Raw genomic sequence first — 24,031 nt, 5'->3', positions numbered from 1 at the left:
CTCGCTTACAGGAAGTGGATTTCCTTTTGCTGCTGGTCCATGGCCAGTGCGAAGTGTAGAGAAAAATATCGGGTCACAGTTCTCTATAAGCTGATTCATGCAAGAAGGGCTTCACCGAAGCCTCGACCCAGAAAAACAGACATCACAAAAACCTAACACAGGTACACATTTTAATGTATCTTTTATCGTGCAGGCCTGCTCTTATTGGTCATCAACATCAATCATGCTACAGGTTTTGTTAACGATATTTTTTGTTACTGCAGACTTAATTTTGGCCAGAAAAAGTTGCATCCATCTTTGCGTCTTTATGAGTTGTGCTTAAAATAAAATGTGCTCATCCAGCGACCTATTCCGATGATACTTCAGAGTTGTAGGAACAAAATTTTCCGGTGCAACTGTAAACATACGTGTAATAATATCAGAACATAATCACTTGACAGACATTTCCTTATTTTGGTGTGGATCTGTATTTATGACCATATATGTATCGACTGCATTGTGCATATTGTGTGAGACCTGTGTGTGTGTGCATGCGTGTATATGTGTTCGTGTCTGTGTGTGTGACAATGTTTATAAAGAAAACCTGCTGTACTTTTCCTGCTGCATGATTCTAGATAATTACAATTAAATCCAAATAATGAGAGCTGATGTTCAACCTATAATATGCATCATGCTTAAAGGCTTAAACGGCATTGAGCAAGATTATGAAGATTAATTATTATCTCTTTCATGCTGAGTGCCCAGTATTATTATGTTCATAAGCATCCCAAGGGTTTGCAAGTGACTTTCTATTTACAGTAGACAGAGGTGTTCCATGATGGAGTTACATTTGCTGAGGCTGGTGTTAGTAACTTCTGGTCTGTTCTGCCATGCAGAGGAGTTGAGAGGTGAGATAACTAGAAGTGAAAAGGAACATAATTGATACTAGCATTACTCAGGGTGACCTGATTTGACCCCAGATGTAGCATTACGCCCCTATACTCAGGGTTTAACTATTTGTACATACATTTCTGAGCCTGAGTAATGTTCTGGGTTAATTTGATTCATGCAGAATGCCTATAACTTGACCCACCATTTAGATATCACCATTTTTGTGTGATGAATTTTTTTTATGCGATTGGTGATTTATATGATTCTGCCCATATTATTGCATTTCCAAGTACAAACATTTGATTTTTTAATATGCAGTTCCAGAGGCACAAACCAGTAACCCATGCATTGGTTTGGAAACATGCAGTGACTGTCTTCGCACAGCAAATGTCTGTGCATGGTGCTCCTCAGTGGTACATTCCTGTATTTTCCTCTAATAGTAAAGGGTCAAGGGTCTCACAGCCTAGTGGGAAAACAGGGAGGGAATGTAATTGGTCCACATTATAGGGTTTTATATTATATAGGATATAGCTTGTGGAATATGGAGCTCAATCTTCTTATTCCACTGCCTTTACTTTCCTTCATATAATCAGGTACCAGTACCCATTTTTGTTGTTACTTTTCTTCATATAATGGGTACCCTTTTCTGTTAAGTTACTTCCCTTCATATAATCAGCTAACCTGTAGCCATTTCTAGTAGGTTGTTGCCTTGTGTGTTAGGAGAGTGATTAAACTTTAGGAACTAGCCTCAAACCACCAGTGTTCCACAGTCAAGCACAGGGACCACTAAGCTATGGGACCTCCCCCTTCAGTAGCAGCTTAACAGTTTCTTCTTCATACTGTACCAGATGACATGACTGTGTGGAGATCACCCACTAGCTACCTCAAATCCAGCTGTCCAAACCTGTTCCGGTCAAACGACCACAGAACAGTAGGACATGACAGTTACCTTTTTGAACGGCCTGAAGCGCCTGTCAGCAGCTCACCTTCCACAGAGTTTGTCAGTGGTGATGAGGCCTGTGGAACTGTGCCTGGCATCTTGGGTGTTTACCCGGATCGTGGAAGCGGTTATCGGCCTGAGCCGCTTGAAGGCTCAGACTGCAGTCTCCGTTTATCTGGACCTTTGACTTCTACACGGTCAAGACAGACAGAGGGTGAAGCCCATCTTGATTGTCCTTATGATCTGACCGACAGAGTTACAGAGTTGGGGTAGTTCATTCAATACAGACAGCGGAATCTGTGCCGTTAGTTCCTTGCCGAGTCAAGGTAAACAAATATGTTTTTATATTGTCCTGAAATCTAAATTCTGATTTCATGGCAAAAGTATTGTTGAATTGTTTCATGAGAAAAATGCACAAACTTGTATTACCATTACTTGTATTACTAACAGCGGAGAACTTCGCAAGAGGCAAGCGTTGGTCTCGGCAGACAGACAGCAATCCACGTACACGTCAATGAAAAGACGAGAAGCCAATGGACAGGTGTTTGTTTTGTTAAAAGAACGCGCGTGGAAGTCGTGTGTGTGTTGATCTTGGGAGAGTAGCGTCCGTGACAGCGCTGGATGGCTATCAAGTCCGTGGTCAGCATGTTCTGTTCAGACATCATCCCAGGAGGGGTTAAGACTTTCAGGCCTCTGGAATGCTTAATTTTGCAGTTGCCTTGAGTAGGAAGGAAGGAACAGATTATCCACTTCGATCTGTGATCTCTATTTCTGGACTTGTCCTATTTTGGCTCTGTTTGCCACGCATTGGGAGCACAACCTTTTGACCTTTGTGTCACTAGTCTCCGATCAGTTGTTTGGGCAGTTGTCGGTACACGGACGTTTCGCCGCCGGACGTTTCGGAGTCGGACGTTTTGCCGACCGGACGTTTCGCCGCCGGACGTTTCGGCGCGGGGCACTTCATTTCGGCATTTCACACGGGACCTTTAGCCGAAGTCAAGTGTGTGACGCCCCTTAGCTCACACATTTCTCTCGCCATTGTATCAATGTATCAGTGAACTCTCTCTCACTATCCCTCCTCATGTGAACCGTTAGCTCACACATTTCTCTCGCCATTGTATCAATGTTTTTTCTCAAAGTTGTTGCGCATAATCTGTGACAATCAAAGTGAACTGTCTGTGAAGTCTGTGTGTAAAATTTGTTTGAAATAAAGAATTATTGTGTAATCTAGTAGTTACTTTCATTCTTTGAGAAGTAAGTAAGCTCTCTCTCTCTCTGACATAATGCGGCGAAACGTCCGGCGGCGAAACGCCGGTCGGCAAAACGTCCGACTCCGAAACGTCCGGCGGCGAAACGTCCGCACACGCAGTTGTCGATGGTAGTACCGCGGAAGCTACCAGCCATCCGGACCCCATTGAAACAACCCCTCAATAAGCTTTTCATCCGGCGCCAGAGATTCTGAACCTTCCCATCTGGATCTTCTTAGGGATATCATGGGATGTAGAAGTTCTTTCATGGAGCGTTTTGCTTCAGCTAGAAGGCCCCCGCTTACTAGTACAGTATAAGAAGAGATACTAGGTGAGGGTTTTTGAGAGGTGTCCATCTGGTAATGGACTGGAGCTTGGATTGTTTCAGGCGAAGGTGGTGAATTGTCTCTGTGACTGTTCATTCAGAAACTGCTGGCTACCTGTTAATGTTAAAGACTATAGATACTCTCCGTCATTTGGGTTGTGGGATATGAGGCCCTATAGTGTTATTCTGCATTGCTCGCCATTTCGTTGCCTCACACTGTAAATTGCATCCTCTCGACTTCTTGGAATGGTGTTGGTTTCCGACCTTCTTGAGATTGGCGACCTGGAGCCATTCTAGGGCTCCGTCAATTAACATGGAATACCAGGTGTTTCGTGATGATAGTCTAACAAATTTAGAGCCTATACAGTCCGGCTGGATTTGAATTGTGTTGATTTGTTTGTTTCACTCAGCCAGGGTGGGTTATCACACCTGTTAGTCTCCACATAGTCATGTCATCTATCATTTATATGATAGATAATGTTTCAAAATTATTTATACTTTTAAAGCATTAACAAATGTACTTTTCTCTGCTACTGATCCATATTATTCTAATATTTCTATGCAGTGGAAAAACTGTAATTAATTTGTTCATGTTAAAAAGTTAAAGTTAAAATTTCATACTTCTGTTGTTTACTTCTTCATCTAGAATTTGCCACGTACCACTTCTCGTTGCAACATTTATGAACAACTGCTCTCCACTTGTACAAACAGTATTGTATGGTTAAAGAGCAGTGTAAATGTGACAAAGGTAAGTTACTCTAACCACCACATCTGCTGTGAGCATGACATGGTCAAAAACAAATTTGTTTTAAGTAATTCTTTTCAGCAGGATGTTAAAGAACAATGTAAACTACTCTGACCACCATTTACTGTCAGCATGACATCATCAAAAGAAGTCTTGTCAGTACTCAGTAGAGTGGTAAATATAAAGCAGGCGCAGATCCTAGTGCAATAACCACCCCCCTCAAAAAAAAAAAAATCAAGTAAATTCAGATAAATGTGTAAGATACAGTACATAGGAGACTGATTTTATTTCTCCTAGTAGCATGCAAATCATGTGCAGCTAACTGCATGGGGGTGGGGTGGGGAATATGGTTTTTTTTTTATCTGAGCCAGCAACTAAAACTATTTCATGGCAAGGCAGCCAGTCCTGTAAACAGATGCCTGATGTGGAGAAAAAAACAGTGTACCTGAGATGAGAGCTGAACCAAGGACAGCCAACCCTCTTTGTATTGGTGACAGGCGCTAACCATGGTGCCACCGGAACGCCTGCAGCTATCTAACCCAGTTATGTGGTCTCATATAGAAGTTGTGGCGGTGGGGTGATAATAAGCATTCTCTAAGGGGTAGGGGCCCTTCTCAGTAGCATGACCTTGGTTACAGAATGACAAGGTGCGAGGAAGCGATAAAGATCAACAGCCGATACAAGTCCAGCCTCAAGTCCTGGATATTACGACCAGACCAAGTGAGAGATGCACAAAGTCTCAACCAGCCCTTACACTTATACACTCATACATTGAAATTCCTTCTCACATTCACAGCAAAACAATGGCCATTCTGCTAGATATAAACCATTTATTTTTTTAAGTTAGTCTTTATTTACTACATGTGAATACTTACAATTAGTAACATATATATTGCTATAAAGTTTATAAAGCAAGCACATAAAAAATAATTGGACTTCATTTTGAAGGTGGTTAAGCTCTATATAGTTCTTGCTCTTCAATTTTCTCCCCTCTGCTTTACCTGTATATCTACCCTGTCCCTTTTCCTTGATCCCTAACTTCTTGATACCTTTATCAAATACATAAAAAAACAAAAATTCTTGTGATATTATTTTATATGTACAAACATAAATTTTCATGGATTAAACAGTTAAAGAAGACAAAAGAAGAAGAAAAAGAAAGTTTCTAATAAAAGCTTGTGTAATTTTTCACATTTGTTTGCTTCCTCAGATGACCCAGTCACCTTTAGTCTGACATTTCGCCAGGCTGAGAACTACCCTGTGGATCTATACTTTTTGCTGGACTTGAGTTATACCATGGTAAAGGAAGAGAAGGCCCAAAAGAATCTTGTAGCTTTGGGCCGTGACATTCGTGAGTCAACAGGATTTTCTAACTGTAACTTTGTGAAATAGGATTTTGCCCCTTAGGGCAGACAAGAGAAAGGGATGTGCTAGAAGATGATTATTCATGAGATAAAGAGAGTTGCCCGATTCCAGCTGTGAGGAAGATTTAAAAAAAACTCCAACATTTGCTTGTCGTGATTAGGTTCTGGCTTTTGAGGATGCTACAACAGTCATTTTATAAGTGTAGTCATAGAGAAAGAATGAGAGTAACAGTGCAAAAAAAAAAATCAATTAGAATAATTATCTAGACATTGAGTAAGCAGTGTCATATGATTCCTTTTGTGTGGTATAGAATGCATTGTCTTATTTGTAAGCATTATGCAAGTGTTTTATCTTTTGACAGCCTGTTAATATTAATCATGAAAACTTTGCTACAGTTGCTTTCATTCTTTTTTTTGTTAGTGTACATCATGCATAATAACTGTGACCCTGTTCGTGTAATGTAATCACTAATACATAATTCTTTTTGTGCATTTCCCAGCTTGGAGAACATCACCAAAAATTTTCATCTAGGGTTTGGAACATTCGTTGACAAATTTGTCATGCCATACATACCCTGGACTGATCAGATGTAAGTTACTAAACAAGCATTGCATGGTCATAATATGAATAAAATAAAATACAATACACATAGCATAAAATTGTGTTTCGCTGCATAACAATTTTAGAGTGACCAAAAACTTTCTTTTTGTATAGGGCATAGAAATTTGGGATTTTTACATTGTAAGCATTACACAGTTTGTATGATTTTATTTAGTGTTTAAAGGTTTTCCTGCTCTTTGACTGGCAGGCTTAAGAATCGATGCCCTTTGAAAGAGTCTGATCAGACTTGTAGAAAACCTCATGACTTCATCAACCAACTACCCCTGTCAGAAGATGTGGCTAAGTTTGCTGTAAGTATCTACAACCTTTCAATTAAAGATCAAGGTAAGTTACAATACAAATTATTCTTAAATGATAGACATTGATGCTCTGAATCTTTAATGTTTTAAATTTATGCAATTTCTAGTATTAAGGTTCATCATACTGATCATGGAATTGCCGCACTGACATATTTCATCCAAAAGCATTAAAATACCTTAATCTCATCCATTGTTGAGTTTCCATTTTTTCCGCTTCTTTGTACATGTATTTTTACTCAAAAAGTTAAATTCTGAGATTCATGCAGACAATTTGTAGCCTTTCAATAAACACTTGGGAGGTCATAAGTCATATATTTGTTCTTCAATATAAGTCAAAAACAGACCCAAGTATACATGAAACACCAATACTAGCATGAATTTGTTTTTCCATATGAACTCACAGAACAAAGAAAAAACTATTAATTGTGCTGTACCTATGTGAAACAGTTAAAGTATGTTCATTATTGTACAGCCAAAGATGGAGGAAGCAATCAAAGCTGTTTCCCAAAGTTTCGATGACTCGGAAGGTGGGATGGATGGTCTTATGCAGACACTTGCCTGCGAGGTGAGGAAAAGGATCATCGAACAGTGTACTGACCTAAATAAAACATCATAATTATCATAAAAACAAGCAAAAATATTATCAGTAGAAAGTGGTAATGAATAGTAATCAAAGCCAGAAAATTTTTACTCCAACAAAGAATCATTAAAGGAAAAGGTTTATCCTCTTTTGGCAAATCCAATTAAGCTCTGTGAAAATACTTTCTTTTAACCTGGATTTTATAAGCTTTTAAATAAGCTGCAATAATTAACATAAATATTGCATTAATTAGCATTATATTTTTATGTATCTTTCCTTGGTAACATATATATTTTTCTCTGCTTCACTGTTAAATATATTTGTCTTTATTTGATTAAAGAAAGATGTTGGTTGGCGAGAACGTAGCCGAAGAATTGTTGTTTATGCTTCAAACTCTCTTTTCCACTTGGCTGGAGATGGCTTGGTAATATTTACATATACATATAAATATTTCTCTCTCATATGATGTTTCATTTTATTTTAATTCAAGAATAGAATATCTGCATTTACTTTTCTAGGAAGATTTTCAGTATTTATGTTTCCTGGATATGTATTTTAAATGTATGATAATTTTCAGTTGTGAAAATACCTTTTCTATTTATGGATGCTTAAAAGTGCTTGTTAATTCATTGATCAACTAAGCCATATTTGGGCATTTGGTGCAAAATGAAAGAGGAGATAATAAACATATCCAGTAATTTAGTTCCCTTAAAACATTTGCAACTAGGTTATTGGGAGATATGAGTGTGCTGCACATGGGGAATGTTATTAATAAGCATGGACGTGTCTGTGTATGTGGGGGTTGGGATGCAGGTGGAGGTGGGTGTGGGTGTTTCATGTGTTTGTGCAAATGAAGAATATGGGTGTCTTCTTGAAGTGTTATTATTTTTTTAAAGTAACATTTTGTTTGTTTCAGTTTGGTGGGGCAGCTAAAATGTATGATGGAAATTGCCATTTGAATGCCGAGCAATCATATAACCCAGCTGACAACATTTATGTGAGTCAGTTATACCTATATTGTTGCTTAGCTATCTTTCAAGTTTGTTGCAACGTGATTGATGAAATGTTTGCTGTGGCATTTTGTTTTATCTATTGAGTTTTTCTTTGTCTTCTGTTGCTAAGTTTGTGAGGTTAAATTGTCATGGGGTTAATGGAGTTGTGCTCATGAGCCATTTACGTGTCTTCATTATATATTGTGTAATTGTTAAGCATGAAGACCATACAGATTAGATAAAATTTACAAACATGAAAATTTGAATGCCCCTGACAGCTCTATGAGTAATTATTACAGCATACTGTATAGTGATAGCCTAACATCTGATGGCAATGATGACAACTTGTAATATGGATTTAAGTATTATATATTCATGAACTAAATAATAAATAGATATGAGACTATTAAAAATGATTTTTAGTGAGGAAGATTTTCCTATCATTATTTTTTGCAGGACTATCCTTCAGTCAGCCAGATTGCAGCCAAACTGCGTGATAAGTCCACTAACATTATTTTCGCTGTGATGCCTAATGTTGTCTCTCATTATAAGCGCCTGGAAAATATTTTGTCGGGTTCCAGCGTTGGGACACTTGAATCACAATCAGAAAACATCATACAGCTTATTCGAGACAACTATGATGTGAGTCTTGACTCTGCCTTATACATGTTGCTATAATTTCTGATTGGGGGAACAACAACTAGTTTACTCATCTCAGAAAAACTGCACAAACACACACATACACTTACATAGACTTGCTTTACATGCATGAATTCATACATTCAGGTGCATGAATGCGCACACACACTATCAACATATTAATATGTCAAATTAGTTTTTGTATATTTCGTATGTTAGCTTATAATATTTAGCAACAAAACCATCCCAAAGCAAACTTGCTTGTACTGAGTGTTAAAATTTTCAGGGGTGAATATGTTATAATTAACAATTAATTAAACCATTACAGTTGCCAGCATCATATATACACAAGGCAAGGTAATAAAAGATCAACGGACATGTTTCTGAAATTCCAAATGCAGTGAATTGCACGTGGTTTGTTACCTCCTGTACATTTAGATGATCAATGAGATACATGATGGAGAGAAAAGAGATCGAAGGGTTGGGAGAGAAAATGAATGGTGGAGAGGTGCGAATGTATGCATACATTTTTCTTTATCAATTTTGTAGAAACTGAGATCCAAAATAGAGTTTGTACCAAGGAAGGCAGATGATGTGGAATTTACATTCAAATCTAAATGTCTAGAGTGAGTAGATTTTATTCTTCTTATTGTCCTTTGTGCCTTTATTTATTGGCTAAGCTGATAGCTGATTACACATGTTGACATGCAATGATCGAGGCACTGATGGTAAAAAAGATAATTTTTGATAATGTTAAATATGTTCCATTACAAATTTTAACCATGCAATTCGGCCAATTTTAACAAAGATTTTCATGACCATTGCTGATGCTCAGCAAAATTGTGTCTTATATAAAATATTACATTGTGGTATGTAGTGATGTGAACATGTGTATGTGTGCTTTGCAGAGAAATCCTAAAGGAGACTGATTCCTGTGATGGACTGGAGATCAAAGATAGTGTAAGAAATTGTTTCCTCTTTATTTGTATAAAACTTGAGTCTTGTTTTCAGTTTTTTTTCTGATCTGGGCTTAGTGACCAGTATCAAGATCATGAGGCAGAGATTATTAAGCAGTTGCCCCAACACCTACCAGTAAATCAACATGCTGCTACAAGATTGTGGAAATGTTTTGTTTAGTGTTTGATAATAACAAACTGCATATATGCACTCAGGTGTTCTCTTTGGTAGATTATTCAGTCACACTGCTTCTAATATACGGTTGAAAAATAAAGAGCTTCCAAAGAAAGTCACACTTTATTTAGTGACTATTTTCTCATAAAATTCTCTTCATTTTTCCACTTTTTGGCACCCAGTTTTGCATTTTTCATGAAAGTGTCATGGAAAATATGGTTGCCTAGTGTTTTATTAGAGTCGACTGCATCAGTTACTAATTGTACAGGGATCGAGTTAAACAGTGACAAAGATGACATGAAAATTATATTTGTGAGATATTGATGCATATTTTGCGTTTATTTGTTGAATGTGTGAGAATAGACTTTTTAAAACTGAAATTCATATGTTTATAAACATCTTGTGTGGACAACAGCCCTGCTTTACATTTTACTACAAGACAACAAAGCTCTGTGATGTATGAAATACTTTATAGCTTAATTAATGTTTTCAAAACTTTGTATAAATCATAGTTGTAGGTTTATGAGTGGGTGGGGGCTTGAACGCTCACTAATTGCTGAAGTTTCAGTATGCCTATCCACTTGATTTCATTTATGTTACTGAAAGCATTAATAAATTAAGGTAAGATTTTAGATTTTCATGTTAGCTAAATAAACCCTTTCTTTATTGGTAATGAATATCTTATCATTACAGGTAACATTTAATGTCACAATGACAGTCACCACTAAAGCATGTGAAGGTCACACTGGGGTTATTGAGCGGTCAGTAGACATAGCAGCTGTTGGTCTGGCAGAAAAACTCACCATCAACCTGAAAATTGCCTGTGACTGTGATTGCGAGGGACCATCTGTGAGGGTGAGTATTTTGCCATTTAAATGTTAGCTTTGGAGTAGAGTGTGCATGGTAAATCCATGTCACTGAGGCATTCTGTGCTTTCTCTCTCTTAATTGTCTTTTTCACACACACACACACAAACAAGCAACAACATTTTGGCATTTAACATTAAAAAGAACAAAGATTTACTTTCATAAAAGAATAATTTAATTGATGAGCAAAATAAGCAAATCTAAAGAATACCAAGAGCAAATAAGATTCACAATTTTTTTTTTTTTATTCTATACTTGATATTTTGATCAGGAACAAAACAGTACCAAATGTTCAAATGGTCAAGGTACTTTTGAATGTGGCATCTGTAAATGCAATCCTGGTCGACATGGCCGTGAATGTGAATGTGATGAGACCAAGATCTCCAGTGAAGAATCTTTTTCTTTGTGTCGTGCAAAGTGAGTAACAGTGCTCTTGCCACATCATTAAGAACTTTTGTGATCTTTTGTAATTAAAAAAGGTGATATACTGACATTCTAGGGGCAACTCATCAAAAATACAAAGCAGATAAAGCATTGGGTATATTCCAGATAAAGTAGCAGTCAGCCTAAATAAAGCAGTGGATATATAGTCTGGAGAAAGTAGTAGATATAGTCCAGATAAGTAGTAGATATAGCATGGGTAATGCAGGGGATATTGTCTGGATAAAGCAATGGATACAACCTGAAAAAAGCAATGGATACAATCCAAATAAAGCAATGAATATAGATGGATAAAGCAGTAGGTATAGTCTTATATTGCAAATATTGTCTAGGGAACAATTTTTCTTCAGTTATTCATTGAATCAAAAAACGTTACTCCTAGCAAAAGGAGAGCAGTTCTGTGGAAGATTCATTATTTCAGCAAAAATAATTTTCAGCCAGAATGACAGTCTCATATGCACTGGTCATGGCGAATGCGTCTGTGGTGAGTGCAGATGCTTTAGCTCTAGCTCTGATAGTGGACGTCGATACAGTGGACAGTACTGCGAGTGTGATGACTTAAGCTGCCCTCGCAGTTCAGATGACAGTTCTTTATGTGGTGGTGAGTGTTGCTTAATTTATTATTATTTAAGTCATTAAAATATTTTTGAAAGTCTTTCTTTTACCCATTAAAAAAATCGACAAACTTGACTTTTTGCAGGATACATATTACTAGATGTTCATATATTGTAAGACGTCCTTAAGTGCTATTCTTTTTTTCTTCTTCTTGTGTTGAACTAGTTGCATCTTACATCCTTTGTCTTATGCGGGTGTGAAATCTGCTATCTGGTGTAGGTCAACACCTGACTCCTAAAGCTTGGCCTCTTGTTGATGGATTTCAAGAAATACTGTGACATTTGGTCTGCTTCTCCACATAGGCATAAAGCTGAGGCTTTTATGCCAATTCTCTTGAGGTAGCTGTTGAAGCTGCAGTGTCTGATCCTTAGGTGGAGTATGATTGTTCATTGCTGGAGAGTGTCTATGTGTTGAGTGCTTCTACCAGGTTTGTTATAGTGCTGACTTCCTTTTGTTTGCCATTAGCGTGCTTGATTTCTTGTTTGAAAGACAGTGGTGGCTGCTCTTTGGTGCTGCCTTCCTTTGTCAGCAATCTCTGCATGTCCTGGTATCCATTGCAGTTGAATGCTATTGTAAAGCACTAAGCCATATTGCTAAAAATCCTGCTTTAAGAGGCTCTGTTGTCTGAGTGGTAGAGACAGCATTAGGCACCAGCCTGACTGGCATGTGGCACTATCTTGCAACTGAACCTGTTCAGATCAGAGTGGGCAAATCAGATAGCAGCAAGGTGGAGGCTACCTCTGGTTAGGCACAAACCCCAGCAGTGCCAGCTCCAAGAGGAACCAAGATGGGACCAAGGCACTAACACCACCCCTCCCCCTACCCCACCCTCGTCACCTTGGCAAGAATAGAATCATAGCAGGTACAGCTCTCAGGGTCATATCAGTCATGACTTTAGACAGCCAGCAGCAGATTTTGCAGAGTTGAGGAGTGGCTATCACCAGTTGAAGAACAAAGGAAGCCAGGAAATGGGGTCAGACCAGCCAACGTGTCAGATTATTAATGCAGGTTGTGATGGTTTCATCGTACATGCCTGCCAAAAGGGTGTTAGGGTCCAGGCATACATATTGTTCATTACTGATGCCTAGTAAAGATTAAACACCTTACACTTGGGTTATCTCCATTTGCAAGCATGTGCTGTGTGGTAGGCCAACCCTGTTACACTTGTGTAGAGACAACTCAGTGTGTAATAAGAATCTATGCTATTCAGGTCCAGGTCGTGGACGGTGTGTTTGTGGAAACTGTGAATGTCTGAACATGTGGTCTGGGACCTGCCTGTGACTGCTCCACAGACAACTCGACATGCATGGCTTCCAATGGGGTGAGCTGCTATGGCTGTCAATTATTTTCTCTTGTAACTTGTTGAAGTCATTTATACTTTACTGTTTATTGTAATGACTGCCAGGAAATCTTCAGAAGTACACCCAAAGAGCATTGAGATCAATAGACTTTATGAGGGCCTGGATGCGGATGAAAATGATGATGAGAACTCAAACTTTTCCATTCAGTAAAATAATTATATTTTAAATGAGTCTCTGAAAAATCTTCATTGTCAAGAATATTTTCCATGAAAGCAGTCTACCTCAAGAGCAGACCAAGTAAACAAGTAGTAGACATAGACTTGCTTCTCTTTGAAAAATATGGAATTGGGGACTAAAAGCAGCCTATGCACAGAGAATGCTTACAAGAATAATCTGCCCTTTTCTGTTAAGTGTACCCCCTCCATCCATCACTTATTCTTTTGATGTTTAATGTTTATAGATATTTTTGCTGTATGTTGTTGTTTTAATGAAGACTGATAGTTTTGAGACACTCCCCTGTACAACTAAATTAATATCTCATCACAAAGCCATGGCAATACATATCACTAATGTCAGAGGTTTTATCTGAGAGTCACACCTCCCAGACCCTTGGTTAGTCACTTTGGTTACTGAGCATGTATTCCTGTTTCAGCTGGAGTGCAACAATCAAGGAGTGTGTGAGTGTGGCCGCTGTTTGTGCAATTCTGATTCTCAGTACATAGGTCCTACCTGTGAAGAATGTCCAGTAAGTTTTGATTAGTTCTTCTCTCCTCAATGAGATACTGGGGCTTTGTGTGCTGAAATAAAAATTATAGAATTGCTTTTTGTTATTTATTCATACAGATAATTATATTTACTCTCATAGCTAGTTTTAGTTGATACTATGTTTCATTACGATAATTTGTGTTCATTTCCATTGAGATGAAGAGCTTTATGTCTCAGTCTTTGAAAATCCTAAAAGATTTCTATTTTGGTAGCCTATTTTGATTTCAGCAGGATTAACAGTTTTACAAACAACTTTATATTAATCACATAAAGATAATTACCTTTTTTGTACACAATTTGAATGCTCAAATGTGATCAAGAAAACCTGCTAGAATGAAACAGATTTTAATGTTGATGGGGGCAATAGTGGATGATGATTAAAAAGCATCGTTTAATGGAATTTGCTTCTGGAGTCCAGGCAATTCTTAAATTTCATTTTGTTGTGCAGTGTACCATATACAAACAGTTTTGTCAATGAAGAGAAGCCTTTGGGAGCATAGAAAATGTTTTGATAGATGTAGTTAGCTTTAAATTTTTGACATTTATAATCCTGTAAGATTGTCTTGTCACAGAGCTGTCCCAGCAGGTGTACACAGTATCGTGACTGTGCAGAGTGTCGTGGGTTTAATGCAGGAAAGTATGGTCCAGAAGAATGCAAAGAGAAATGCCCTGAGGTCATCATTACAGATGTACTGGAAGGTTCGAGTCTGTTCATTTATAAGTCTTGTTTTCCTGAACAAACATCTCCCATACCACCACCACACACAGTAGACTGATGAGGATAGGTGTCCAGTTCCCTAAAATGATATGTATATATATAAACACACAGATATTGGACCAGTCAGCTCAATCTACCTTTCTTGGAGGAGCAGATACCTTCATGATTAGAACATTTGAAGACATGCCCACTAGCAGGTTTGATACCCATGTGATGCAGTGTGCTTCACACAGATGACAGCTGTAGAGTGGGTATCTGGCTGTATAGGATTGAGAAGGTAAGGCAGGGAGTGAGAGGAGATGGGCACCAAACTTACAAAAGCTGACCCTGGGAAAAAGTATAGTCTCTAACATCTCACATGACCATTTCATCAATGGACCATCTTTATCTACCATTCTCTTGTGCAGCCTGTCTGGATCCAGCTAAAACAAAATAATCATTGCATTTGCAATAAAACTGACATTTTGTTAGTAGCGATTTGGTCCATATGCACAACAGGCAGTGGCAGGATAGTTAAACACAAGCAATCATTTTAGCCTTCTTATATTTTATAGCAAATTTAGCTGTTTGGAATGACCTATCTGGCTTGCCCTTCCAACATGTTATCTGACCACTAAATAGATCATTAATGAGCTGAAGTGAAAATGTCTAGTTTATCTTTCTTGAACGAATTACTGTATTCAAGCTCATAAATGCATTTCAGAGGAGGGAGGACGTATCCGTAAGTGTAACTTCCGCGACACCGATGAATGCCTGTTCTATTTCACCTATGTATATGATGAAAACAACAATGTCGTTATCAAGGTGCAGAAAAATAAAGGTGAGTCTTTTTTTTCATGCCATAGGAGTGTGAAAGTGTGGTTATAAATTGTTTATAAATGTATACTGACATGATGATGTGTTAAATGAATTTTGTTTGATAATAGATGGAAACTGCATATGCTATCTGCATGAATAGCTACGAGATGTAAATGTAGTCATGTGTTTCACACACTGGGTGTACATTTTTATGTACGTAAGTGCATGAACACACATATATACTTTCTGAATATGAAAGGTGGTGAATATCATGCAGGTCCTGGTGATCTATACTTATCTCAGTCACTATACATAGATAATGCTCCCTAAATAATCTTTTAGCTTTGTGTACAAATTTTTGCAAACATCTAAAAAGAGGGAGGGGGCAGGGAGATTTGATTTGTACCCTTGTCATGCCTCTAATTACTACTAGAACTGTAGTAAGGCCAGTGCTTTACATTTTGTAGCATTTAAACATTGCACTGTGATCACATCATCAGCAAAGTCTTAGTGATAAAAATGTTGTCTCTGTGGATAGACTGCCCGGAGGAGGTCAATGTTGCCATGATCGTCGGGCTGGTGGTTGCTGGCATTGTGCTGATTCCCCTTCTAGCTCTCTGCATCTTTATCTTTATTCGAAATCGGCGGGATGCTGCAGAGTATGCTGAATTCTTGAGGGAAAAAGAGCGTACTAAATGGGAAACAGTAAGTAGTGTTCACTTCTACACTTTATGGCACCAGGGTGGAAAAAGGTGGGTTAAAGACTGCAAGTAGTGCTTTTTAAAAAATAATAATTATAATGTTTGTTTATTTAGTGCCCTACCCCATTAGCGAAGGCAGGGTCAGAGTGCTTTGTGAGCACATGCAATCAGGAGGCATTGAATGTTTCTTATAAATTCGTTTACCATCATTCATGACTTTCTTTCTCTTATATATATATACACACACAGAGGAAACAGGAGTGACCTGTAAAAAACCATGGACAGTCAGCCCTGTAAACAGGTGTCGGGTTTATCACATGATTTGATGTAATAATAATGGTTATTTTATAACGCCGTATCCCAGCCCTGTGAGTACGTTCATGGTGCTTTACAAATGATATTAATAATAACAATAATAATAATCATGATAAGGAGAAATTGAAGAAATCAACCAAGACAACAGGAAATAAAAGGGTATAACACGGAAATGGGAATAATAATAATAAAAAGAGAAGCACTAACTGAATGAATACAGTACTTTGTTATCCAAAAGGTCCAGGAAATTAAAATAAATGCATAAATTAGGGAATTAAAAAAAAATCTTGGAGACAGAAGAAAAAAGAGAACCAGATTTGTCTGGGCAGCTGGCGACACATTTCACCGTCACAGATTAAGAGTTTAGATCTGCAATAGTCATTGGAGAAGTCATTAGAAAGAAAAGATAAGAATGCTGATGATATACCTCTGTGGGTCACACACGTTTTGCTGCCTTGAGCCATCAAGAAGTTTAGCCACATTGCATGTTTCATCTTGCTGTCAGTGTATAGACAAGAAACTGGACCAAGATGGCATCGTTGAAGAAAGGATTGTTCAACAGAATCAACTGAAGCCATAGAAGAAAATGAGCATCTTTCAGTCTTCTTCCTATCCTCTGATTTCCAATAAGAATTTTATGTTATTGTACAAAACATTGAACACCATTTTCACTTTTAGACAATGGGTATGGCAAATGTTAGAAGTGTCCAAGATGTACGAACAGCTTCCAAACTGTTAGCATCTTGCAAGACAAAATCTTTTTTTTGTGAATAAAATTATTTTTAATTAATGTGGTGCTTATCAGTGTAATCAATCTCTGTACATATTGTATTAAGTGGCTGCGTGTAATTGGTCTCTTTGTCCAAGGAGCTGATAACATCTTTTTTTTTTCCAGGGAGCTAATCCTATCTACAAAGATCCTCAGTGTACCTTTGAGAATCCAACTTTCCACCAGTGAATAATTTTGTGTGAATGTGTAATTATCATAAATTGATTGGGCAAGCTAAGGAGATCCTTTATCCTGCGAGGTTCCAGGTGTGCATCTGTCTGCACACACACAGTCTCAATTGATCCACCCAACAGAATCATTGGACAAGAGGCGAGGAATGCAACCTAAATATGTTCTGTCATAAAGTGCAGCCGGAGGCATGGTTCACATATTAACAGGTGACGAATTAACAAGACTTTCTATCAATGTGAATCATTTACAAGGTTACATATGCATGACAGATTTATCGAGTGTGAGAAAGTCTCACATCCTATTTCTTTTTCAATTTCAGCCAACATAGTTGTCAGCTTGAAAGCCTCGTGCAAACTTGGTCTTAAAAGATATTCAGTCTTGTTTATATCCATGAAGACTTTTTTAAAAATAATAAACAGTTGATAATATTTTAAAGGAACTTGTTCACAAGCTAAAACATGTTCCAGAAGATTGTGCTCTTTTGGATGATGTGACATTGATAATGAATCTCAAAAAAATCTATACATTAAATATTATGTCTATCCAAGAACTCTCAGCTTGCTGTATAAATATCTGAAGATCACTCAAGCTGTTTGCTTTTATGGCACCTAGAGTGGTTTTATGAAACTAATCAACCGAGGATAAAACGTTTTACATATGCATACCTATAAATACATATCCATCACATAAGAATATTAGACTGTTACACCATTTTAATTTCCTGTTTATCTTATTTGTGTACATTTTATCATCAAAATTCATGCATTTATGCAATCTACTCCTTTTTACAGTGTTGCTTTTAATATAAGATGGAATAAAATGCTTCTGCATTAATACCAGATGATCAGTTCATGTATATATTTCAACATATGCAACTGGAGCATGGGCCTTCATGACCCCCTCCCCAATCAATGCACCTTCTTTTCAACATTAAAGATGGAGTTTCAAAGAACGCTGAATCAACATAAGTTTGAAGACTTTAATAATGCCGTTGACATTTGATAAAGCAGCACAGTATAAATAGTTAATCAAAATAAAAAATGCTGTGAAAACTCATTAAAATGAAAAATTTCATGTGTGTTCTGACATAAGATCCAATGACATGATCATAATATACTTTCATTCCTGTAGTTTTAGGTTTGCCACATGCAACAAAAAAAATTCTTATATTTTGAAGATTGTTGAAGCCTGCTGCACAGACTAGTCATGACAAAAGCTAGCACCAATTCAACAGCAGATCTAATAGAACACTTACCAGAAAAAAAAATCACATTCTGAAACAAACACACATGCTTTTCTGCATCTGGCCAGACTGAATAATCTGCAAGAGAACAAGTGTGTGGACAGGCTGGGGTAGAGAGAGCAAACGAATCAAATAAAGCAGCTCTACCCCCAACAAAAACTTCTCAGACGTCAGTATTTCAATATTTGATTAGCATATTTATAACCTTACACAGTATGCATCCCATAAATCTTTACAAGTAGAAAAGTTTTCTGCATTGCTCATTCAATCAAAGGAGAGAAGAATCAAAATTGCACTGAATTTTTTGCTGTTACATGATTCACACATCAAGCTATTCACACCCAAAAACAAAAAAAAAAAGCATAGGCATGTAAGAGCAAACAGAAGGGCACACTGTGCTTTGACTACAACTTCTTTTATTTTTCTGCCACTGATATGAAGCTACAACAGGCAGTTCTTGCAGAAAATGTCAGCCATTTTTATATTCTGCATGATTTTTTTTTGTAGCAATTATAATGCCTTGCTGTTTAAGGTTTGATGCTTTTAACCATCTATATAATTTTACACACTTTGTGTGTGAATCCATTCTGCCCTAGAGCAGCTGATTGCTCTAAACCAAAGATTGGATGCCTTTATACAAAAGGCTGTCAGAGCAAAAGAGAAGGGGATAAAAAATGCTGTAAAAAACTGAATTTTTAAGGAAAGAACAAGTTTTGTAGCTTCAGGAAGATTCAAATCAGATGCTTGTGTAATAACTATCCTGGATAGCATAGAATGTTAACACATTCAAATGGCTCTGTTCATACTATGATAGACCATTCAGTTATTTTCATCTCTAATAATTTATGGAATGTGCACATGAACAAATCCATAGTGTTACTTTGTATCGAGGACCATGGGAGAATGTCCAGTGCATAATAGCGATTTTAGTACTTTATACAGAAACCTGGATTTCTGCAGGTAACTACGAGGCTGTGGCTCACCTGGTCTGCTCTCAACGCTATATTATTTTGGTTGAATTTGCTATTAGTCTACCTCTAGGAAGACTGACTTGAAGGTCGTATGATTATGCCATGATTTATCTTCGAAAGCCATATGGAAAATTTGCTGTGTATTTTTTTCTGTCACAAATCAATACATGATAAATCTCCTTTTGGGGCACACATTACAAGCAGCAGCCACCTTGGAATTGTCACAAAACAAGATAAAATTCCATGGTATTAAAATCTACTAATGTTTAGACTACACTGACTATAAGTTCACTAGGATCATTTCAATAGCACTCAAAAACTTTATACACAGATTTCATAATCAATATCCTTTAACAGTGTTAAGCATCAGCAATCTACCTCCAAGTGGCCTAAAATTAATTCCTAAGTATGTACAATGAAAAGAGAGAGAAAAAATGCATGGGTGGAAGTTAGAATGCTTGTTTGTGTTTCTTTGGTACAAAAACTCATTTTGCTGAAAACACCTCTGTATTTGTAATACCAGAATCTAGTATAGCTGTAAAGCTCATGGTATGACATTATTAGGAGTATATTCAGGTTAAAAAACTAATGCAAATGTACACAAGGACAAATTAACCATAGCACCACCATAAAAATACAAAAGCTGCAGCAAGAAATGTCTTCTTGCAATAAATGTGCTAAATATTTCATCAATGAGAAGTACAACCATTCAATAAGTTAGCAATGAAATGCAAATGGATGGAAAGTGACATGATAATCAGATCCATTTTCAGATGTCCATGGAAGTAAAGTGTCATAACTGGCCTGAAATATGCAATGTCAGATTTGTAAACTGCAAAGAGGATTTCTGAATTAATGTGTAGGTCTCTCCTCTATCAAACACTATATGTATCATATAAAATGGACAGATAACTGAGACATAGTCCACAAAATGAGAACATATAACCAAAAAAGCATGAAACTTAAAAAAAACTCTTTTAATATGATGTACATATAAGAAGGAATTAAAATACTTTACTGTTAAGCTCTTTTGATATAATAGGGAATATGCTGGCAGTTTCTGCTCAAATTTTTAAAAAAAATCAGCATGCAAAAAAACTAAATAACTGAATGCCAACTTGCACAAATACAAGAAATGAAATAAAAAACACAATAAAGATTTAAGTTTACAGAAATACTGAAGCAATATGAAAATAAAAACTGATCCAAATGTAGCAAAACATGGTATTTTTCATTAAACTAATGGTGCTTTTATGCCAGATCTGTGCTTGTAAAGACTTGACTACTTTTTATTCAGCAGAAAAAGTATCGGTTGTTTAGAAGTGTCACCTATAATCATATGAACCTGTGTGTATTATAGATCATGGTGCAGAACTTTGCTAGCAAACTTTCTTACTATATGTTTCACTAATTCTTGACTGATTTTTACACCATGCCAGCAACTATGGTTATATCATAGCAAGAGAGGCAGTCGCATTCTGAAATACTTTTGGTTTTAATCTTTTTCAGTTTGAAAGAAGGAAAAATAAACTAAAACTTGTTTTTCAAGCAGTATTGTGGCTAAAAAAGAATTTTTTAATAATATTTGCTAGACAGTGTTTTTATTTTAGGTAAGAACACTTTCAGAATCTTCAGACAATAAATTCCTTCTAAAAAGAGAAAATACTCCCTGTGTTAAGAATATACTTTTTACAAATACACTAACATGTTATATGAAGACAACATATTCTTCAACAAGTGAAATACAAATAGTCCTTTTAAGTACCCAGTGATGTTTACTAGTCAGTAGCATGGTCATGGACAAAGGACTTGGCAACAGATTGCACTCTTTTCGTAGGTTTATTATTATTAGTTAAGGCACCTCACCTATCACATGTAGTTATGCTCCAGTAAACATTGTGCATAAATGTCTTGACATTCCAAGACAACCTTTCTCCCAAGCAGTATATGCATTGTACAAAGAACAGAAAAATGCCCTTGAGAATTTACTCTTTTTCTCTCACCCTCTCATACATGCACGCAAGTGTGCACACACACACACACAGGAAATCACATATTACAGCTTTCTATAAAAGTTATTAGTTTCTTTCCAAACAACATTTAGATGTGTGCATGTAAAACTACATCTATGTTCATCTCAATTCACTGCACTGTGAACTAAAAATAACAGCACTCAACCTGACTGTACAATCATACAAAAACCCTGCATATTGACTGCAAGATGAATTTTCAAAGCCACTTAAGTGAAAATCAATGCTACCGAGTACATGCATGCAGTGCTGTAGAGGTTTGTGCGCCTAGAAAATCTGCTCCACTTTCACAGCAATTTCATTTCTACATACAACTGAGATTTTCACATTTTTTTATATGGAAAAAAAAATGAAGACCTTCATGTTTTGTTATCTGGTATAAAATGAGACAGTCTGGCGGCAAGATATTGCTTTAAAAGGAGTTCCTTTCTGAGATGCCCCCTCCCCTTACTTACGTGCAGTACAACAGTACTTTAACCAATTTTTGTCTTTTTTCCCTTGGGAATTTTACTCACAACCAGTGTCTAAATACTTTCATGAAATAATTATTTTATCTTTTTTCTTCCAGCTTGCAGCCAACCTTTGTATATGCTTTTTTTCCTTCTCCAACATCACCCCCACCCACCCCAAAACAACCTGGTATGATGATCTCTCAGGTAAGAGAGACAAAATGGTCTTGTTCACGGTGCTCAAGGAACTACAAGAAGACAATGCCAAGAACTGTTTATGGCCATGTCCTTTCATCCTTGCTTGCCGGCATATGTTGGGTTAGAGAAGGTTGAGGTAGCTTGCTTGTAGATGGGGTTGCCACCCTACAGAAACATCACCACCAAGTTAAACGACAATGACTCTACAATAAACTGGAGCTTTTGCTGCAGATACTACATTCAATGCCTTAGATTGGCTTTCTTAGTCTAATTGAAATCCTTATAGACAATTAAGATTAATGTATTTACTTTTTTGGTTATCTTGTAAACCAGTTCATGTCTTCCTACAGCTTCTTCTGCTATTATATGTAGGTTTTCTACAATCACAACTAAGCAATAGACAAAAAGAAGTAATGAGAAATGTAATGAGAATGAATGCTTGATAAAAGTGGTTTGGTGTACAAAATGAGCAGAATGGGGCCAAGTACTGAGCCTTGGGAGACCCCACAAGAAAGGGGAGCAGGACATGCTGTTTGACAGTCAACGATCACAATCTGGGTCCTATCAGTTAAATAGAAGTTGAACCATGCTAATACAGGTCCAGATATTCCAGAGGATGTGAAGTCTTTGAAGGAGCAAAGAGCGGTTGATAGTGTCAAATGCAGTAGATAGGTCAGAGTTAATACAAAAACAGCACCACTATCGAGAGCAGATAACATATCTGTGGCTACTTTGATGAGAATAACATTTAACATAAGATACCACACAATGAAAAATAAGGGGAATGACTTACAGTGTCCCACTTGGCATTCTGTCGTTCTTTCTCAAATTTGGCAAACTCATGTCGGTCATGGAGGAAGGTCAACAGCTTCCAGATGAAAAGAAGAGCAAGTCCAACAAACACAATACCACCAACAACGCCACCTACAATGGCCAGCACATTGACGGACTCTGGACACACTGAAAAAAAACAAACAAACCAGTGTACTTATTAACAGAAGTATAACACAGTAGGAACACAAATTCATTATGTTTGCCTCATTTCTGCAGCACGCCAGTGTACAAGCATAATCTCAATGTTATCCATGTTGAACAAGAATAACCCAAAAGCATTAGTGTTTTATATGCTGAAATATGTGTGGTATTTGTTGGAATAATGGGTCTGCTTTATGCTACAACAGTCTCTGTTTCAGGAGCTTTTATGCTTCTGAAAGCACACAGACCTTTGGTTTGTTGCACTTTGATGTGAACCTGTCCATCAGGCATGTACTGATAGGTGAAATAAAACAGACAGTCATCGTCATCTCGAAACTGGCACTTGCGTACTCCTTCACGTTCTGTCACATGTAACAATGGATCACCACAATAGTAAAATCCAGGTCCAAATTAATATTACATAACACAAACATAATACAAGTAAAACTGTCTTCCTAATATCAGTCAATGGTATTACAAAAATTCTTAAAGAAATCTAAGACTTAATGTTTCAACCGTATAAAGTGAAAATTCTTACAGCTGATAGAACAGAACAAGCTACTTGATTCTCTAAAACTTTACAATTTCCCCTTTCAACATTCACCCTAAATTTACCTCCTTTATTAGAATTGTAACTTAAATTTCTCTATGAACTGAATTTATTGTATCAAACTAACATTTTATCACTATTTGTTTTTCTCAACTTCTCACTCTTTTTAAAGTAAAATTTCTTCTATCATTTTCCAAATTTTGTATTTTGGAGGTGCTGAACATACGTTGTCACTAGTATTGCTTCTGATCATTTACATTTAAATTTGAAACTTGCTACCTTAGCAAACTTTTTTAAAAGTCTGAAAACAAGAAATGAAAAATGGAAATGAATGTTTTCTTCAATTATCATTCATGAAGATAAATGTACAAATCTCATGC

At 36.9% G+C, this 24,031-nt stretch overlaps 2 protein-coding genes across 2 annotated transcripts in view; one reads left to right on the top strand and one right to left on the bottom strand.

The window, feature by feature from the left end:
* Window positions 1-17: 17 nt before the first annotated feature.
* On the top strand, window positions 18-18,069 carry LOC112565156 (integrin beta-1-A-like). The gene is given in 24 exon segments (XM_025240474.1): window positions 18-161; window positions 799-887; window positions 1,189-1,283; window positions 4,029-4,130; window positions 4,766-4,847; window positions 5,338-5,478; window positions 5,985-6,081; window positions 6,301-6,403; window positions 6,885-6,977; window positions 7,333-7,416; window positions 7,909-7,989; window positions 8,441-8,626; window positions 9,173-9,249; window positions 9,532-9,583; window positions 10,448-10,609; window positions 10,892-11,037; window positions 11,499-11,662; window positions 12,887-12,942; window positions 12,944-12,997; window positions 13,630-13,722; window positions 14,315-14,441; window positions 15,164-15,280; window positions 15,797-15,963; window positions 17,170-18,069. Coding segments are annotated over 23 exon segments (2,415 nt in total). The 5' UTR covers window positions 18-161; window positions 799-814; the 3' UTR covers window positions 17,233-18,069.
* A 131-nt stretch (window positions 18,070-18,200) lies between these two features.
* LOC112565163 (integrin beta-1-like) overlaps window positions 18,201-24,031 on the bottom strand; it is a 19,729-nt gene continuing 13,898 nt past the window's right edge. Inside the window, 3 exon segments of the mRNA XM_025240490.1 lie at window positions 18,201-22,291; window positions 22,920-23,086; window positions 23,350-23,463. Coding sequence (XP_025096275.1) covers window positions 22,220-22,291; window positions 22,920-23,086; window positions 23,350-23,463 — 353 coding nt within the window. The 3' untranslated portion in view covers window positions 18,201-22,219.

This window comes from Pomacea canaliculata, linkage group LG5, assembly GCF_003073045.1.
Source record: "Pomacea canaliculata isolate SZHN2017 linkage group LG5, ASM307304v1, whole genome shotgun sequence".
Lineage (NCBI taxonomy): Eukaryota > Metazoa > Mollusca > Gastropoda > Architaenioglossa > Ampullariidae > Pomacea > Pomacea canaliculata.
This window is presented reverse-complemented; position numbering and strand designations above follow the sequence as displayed.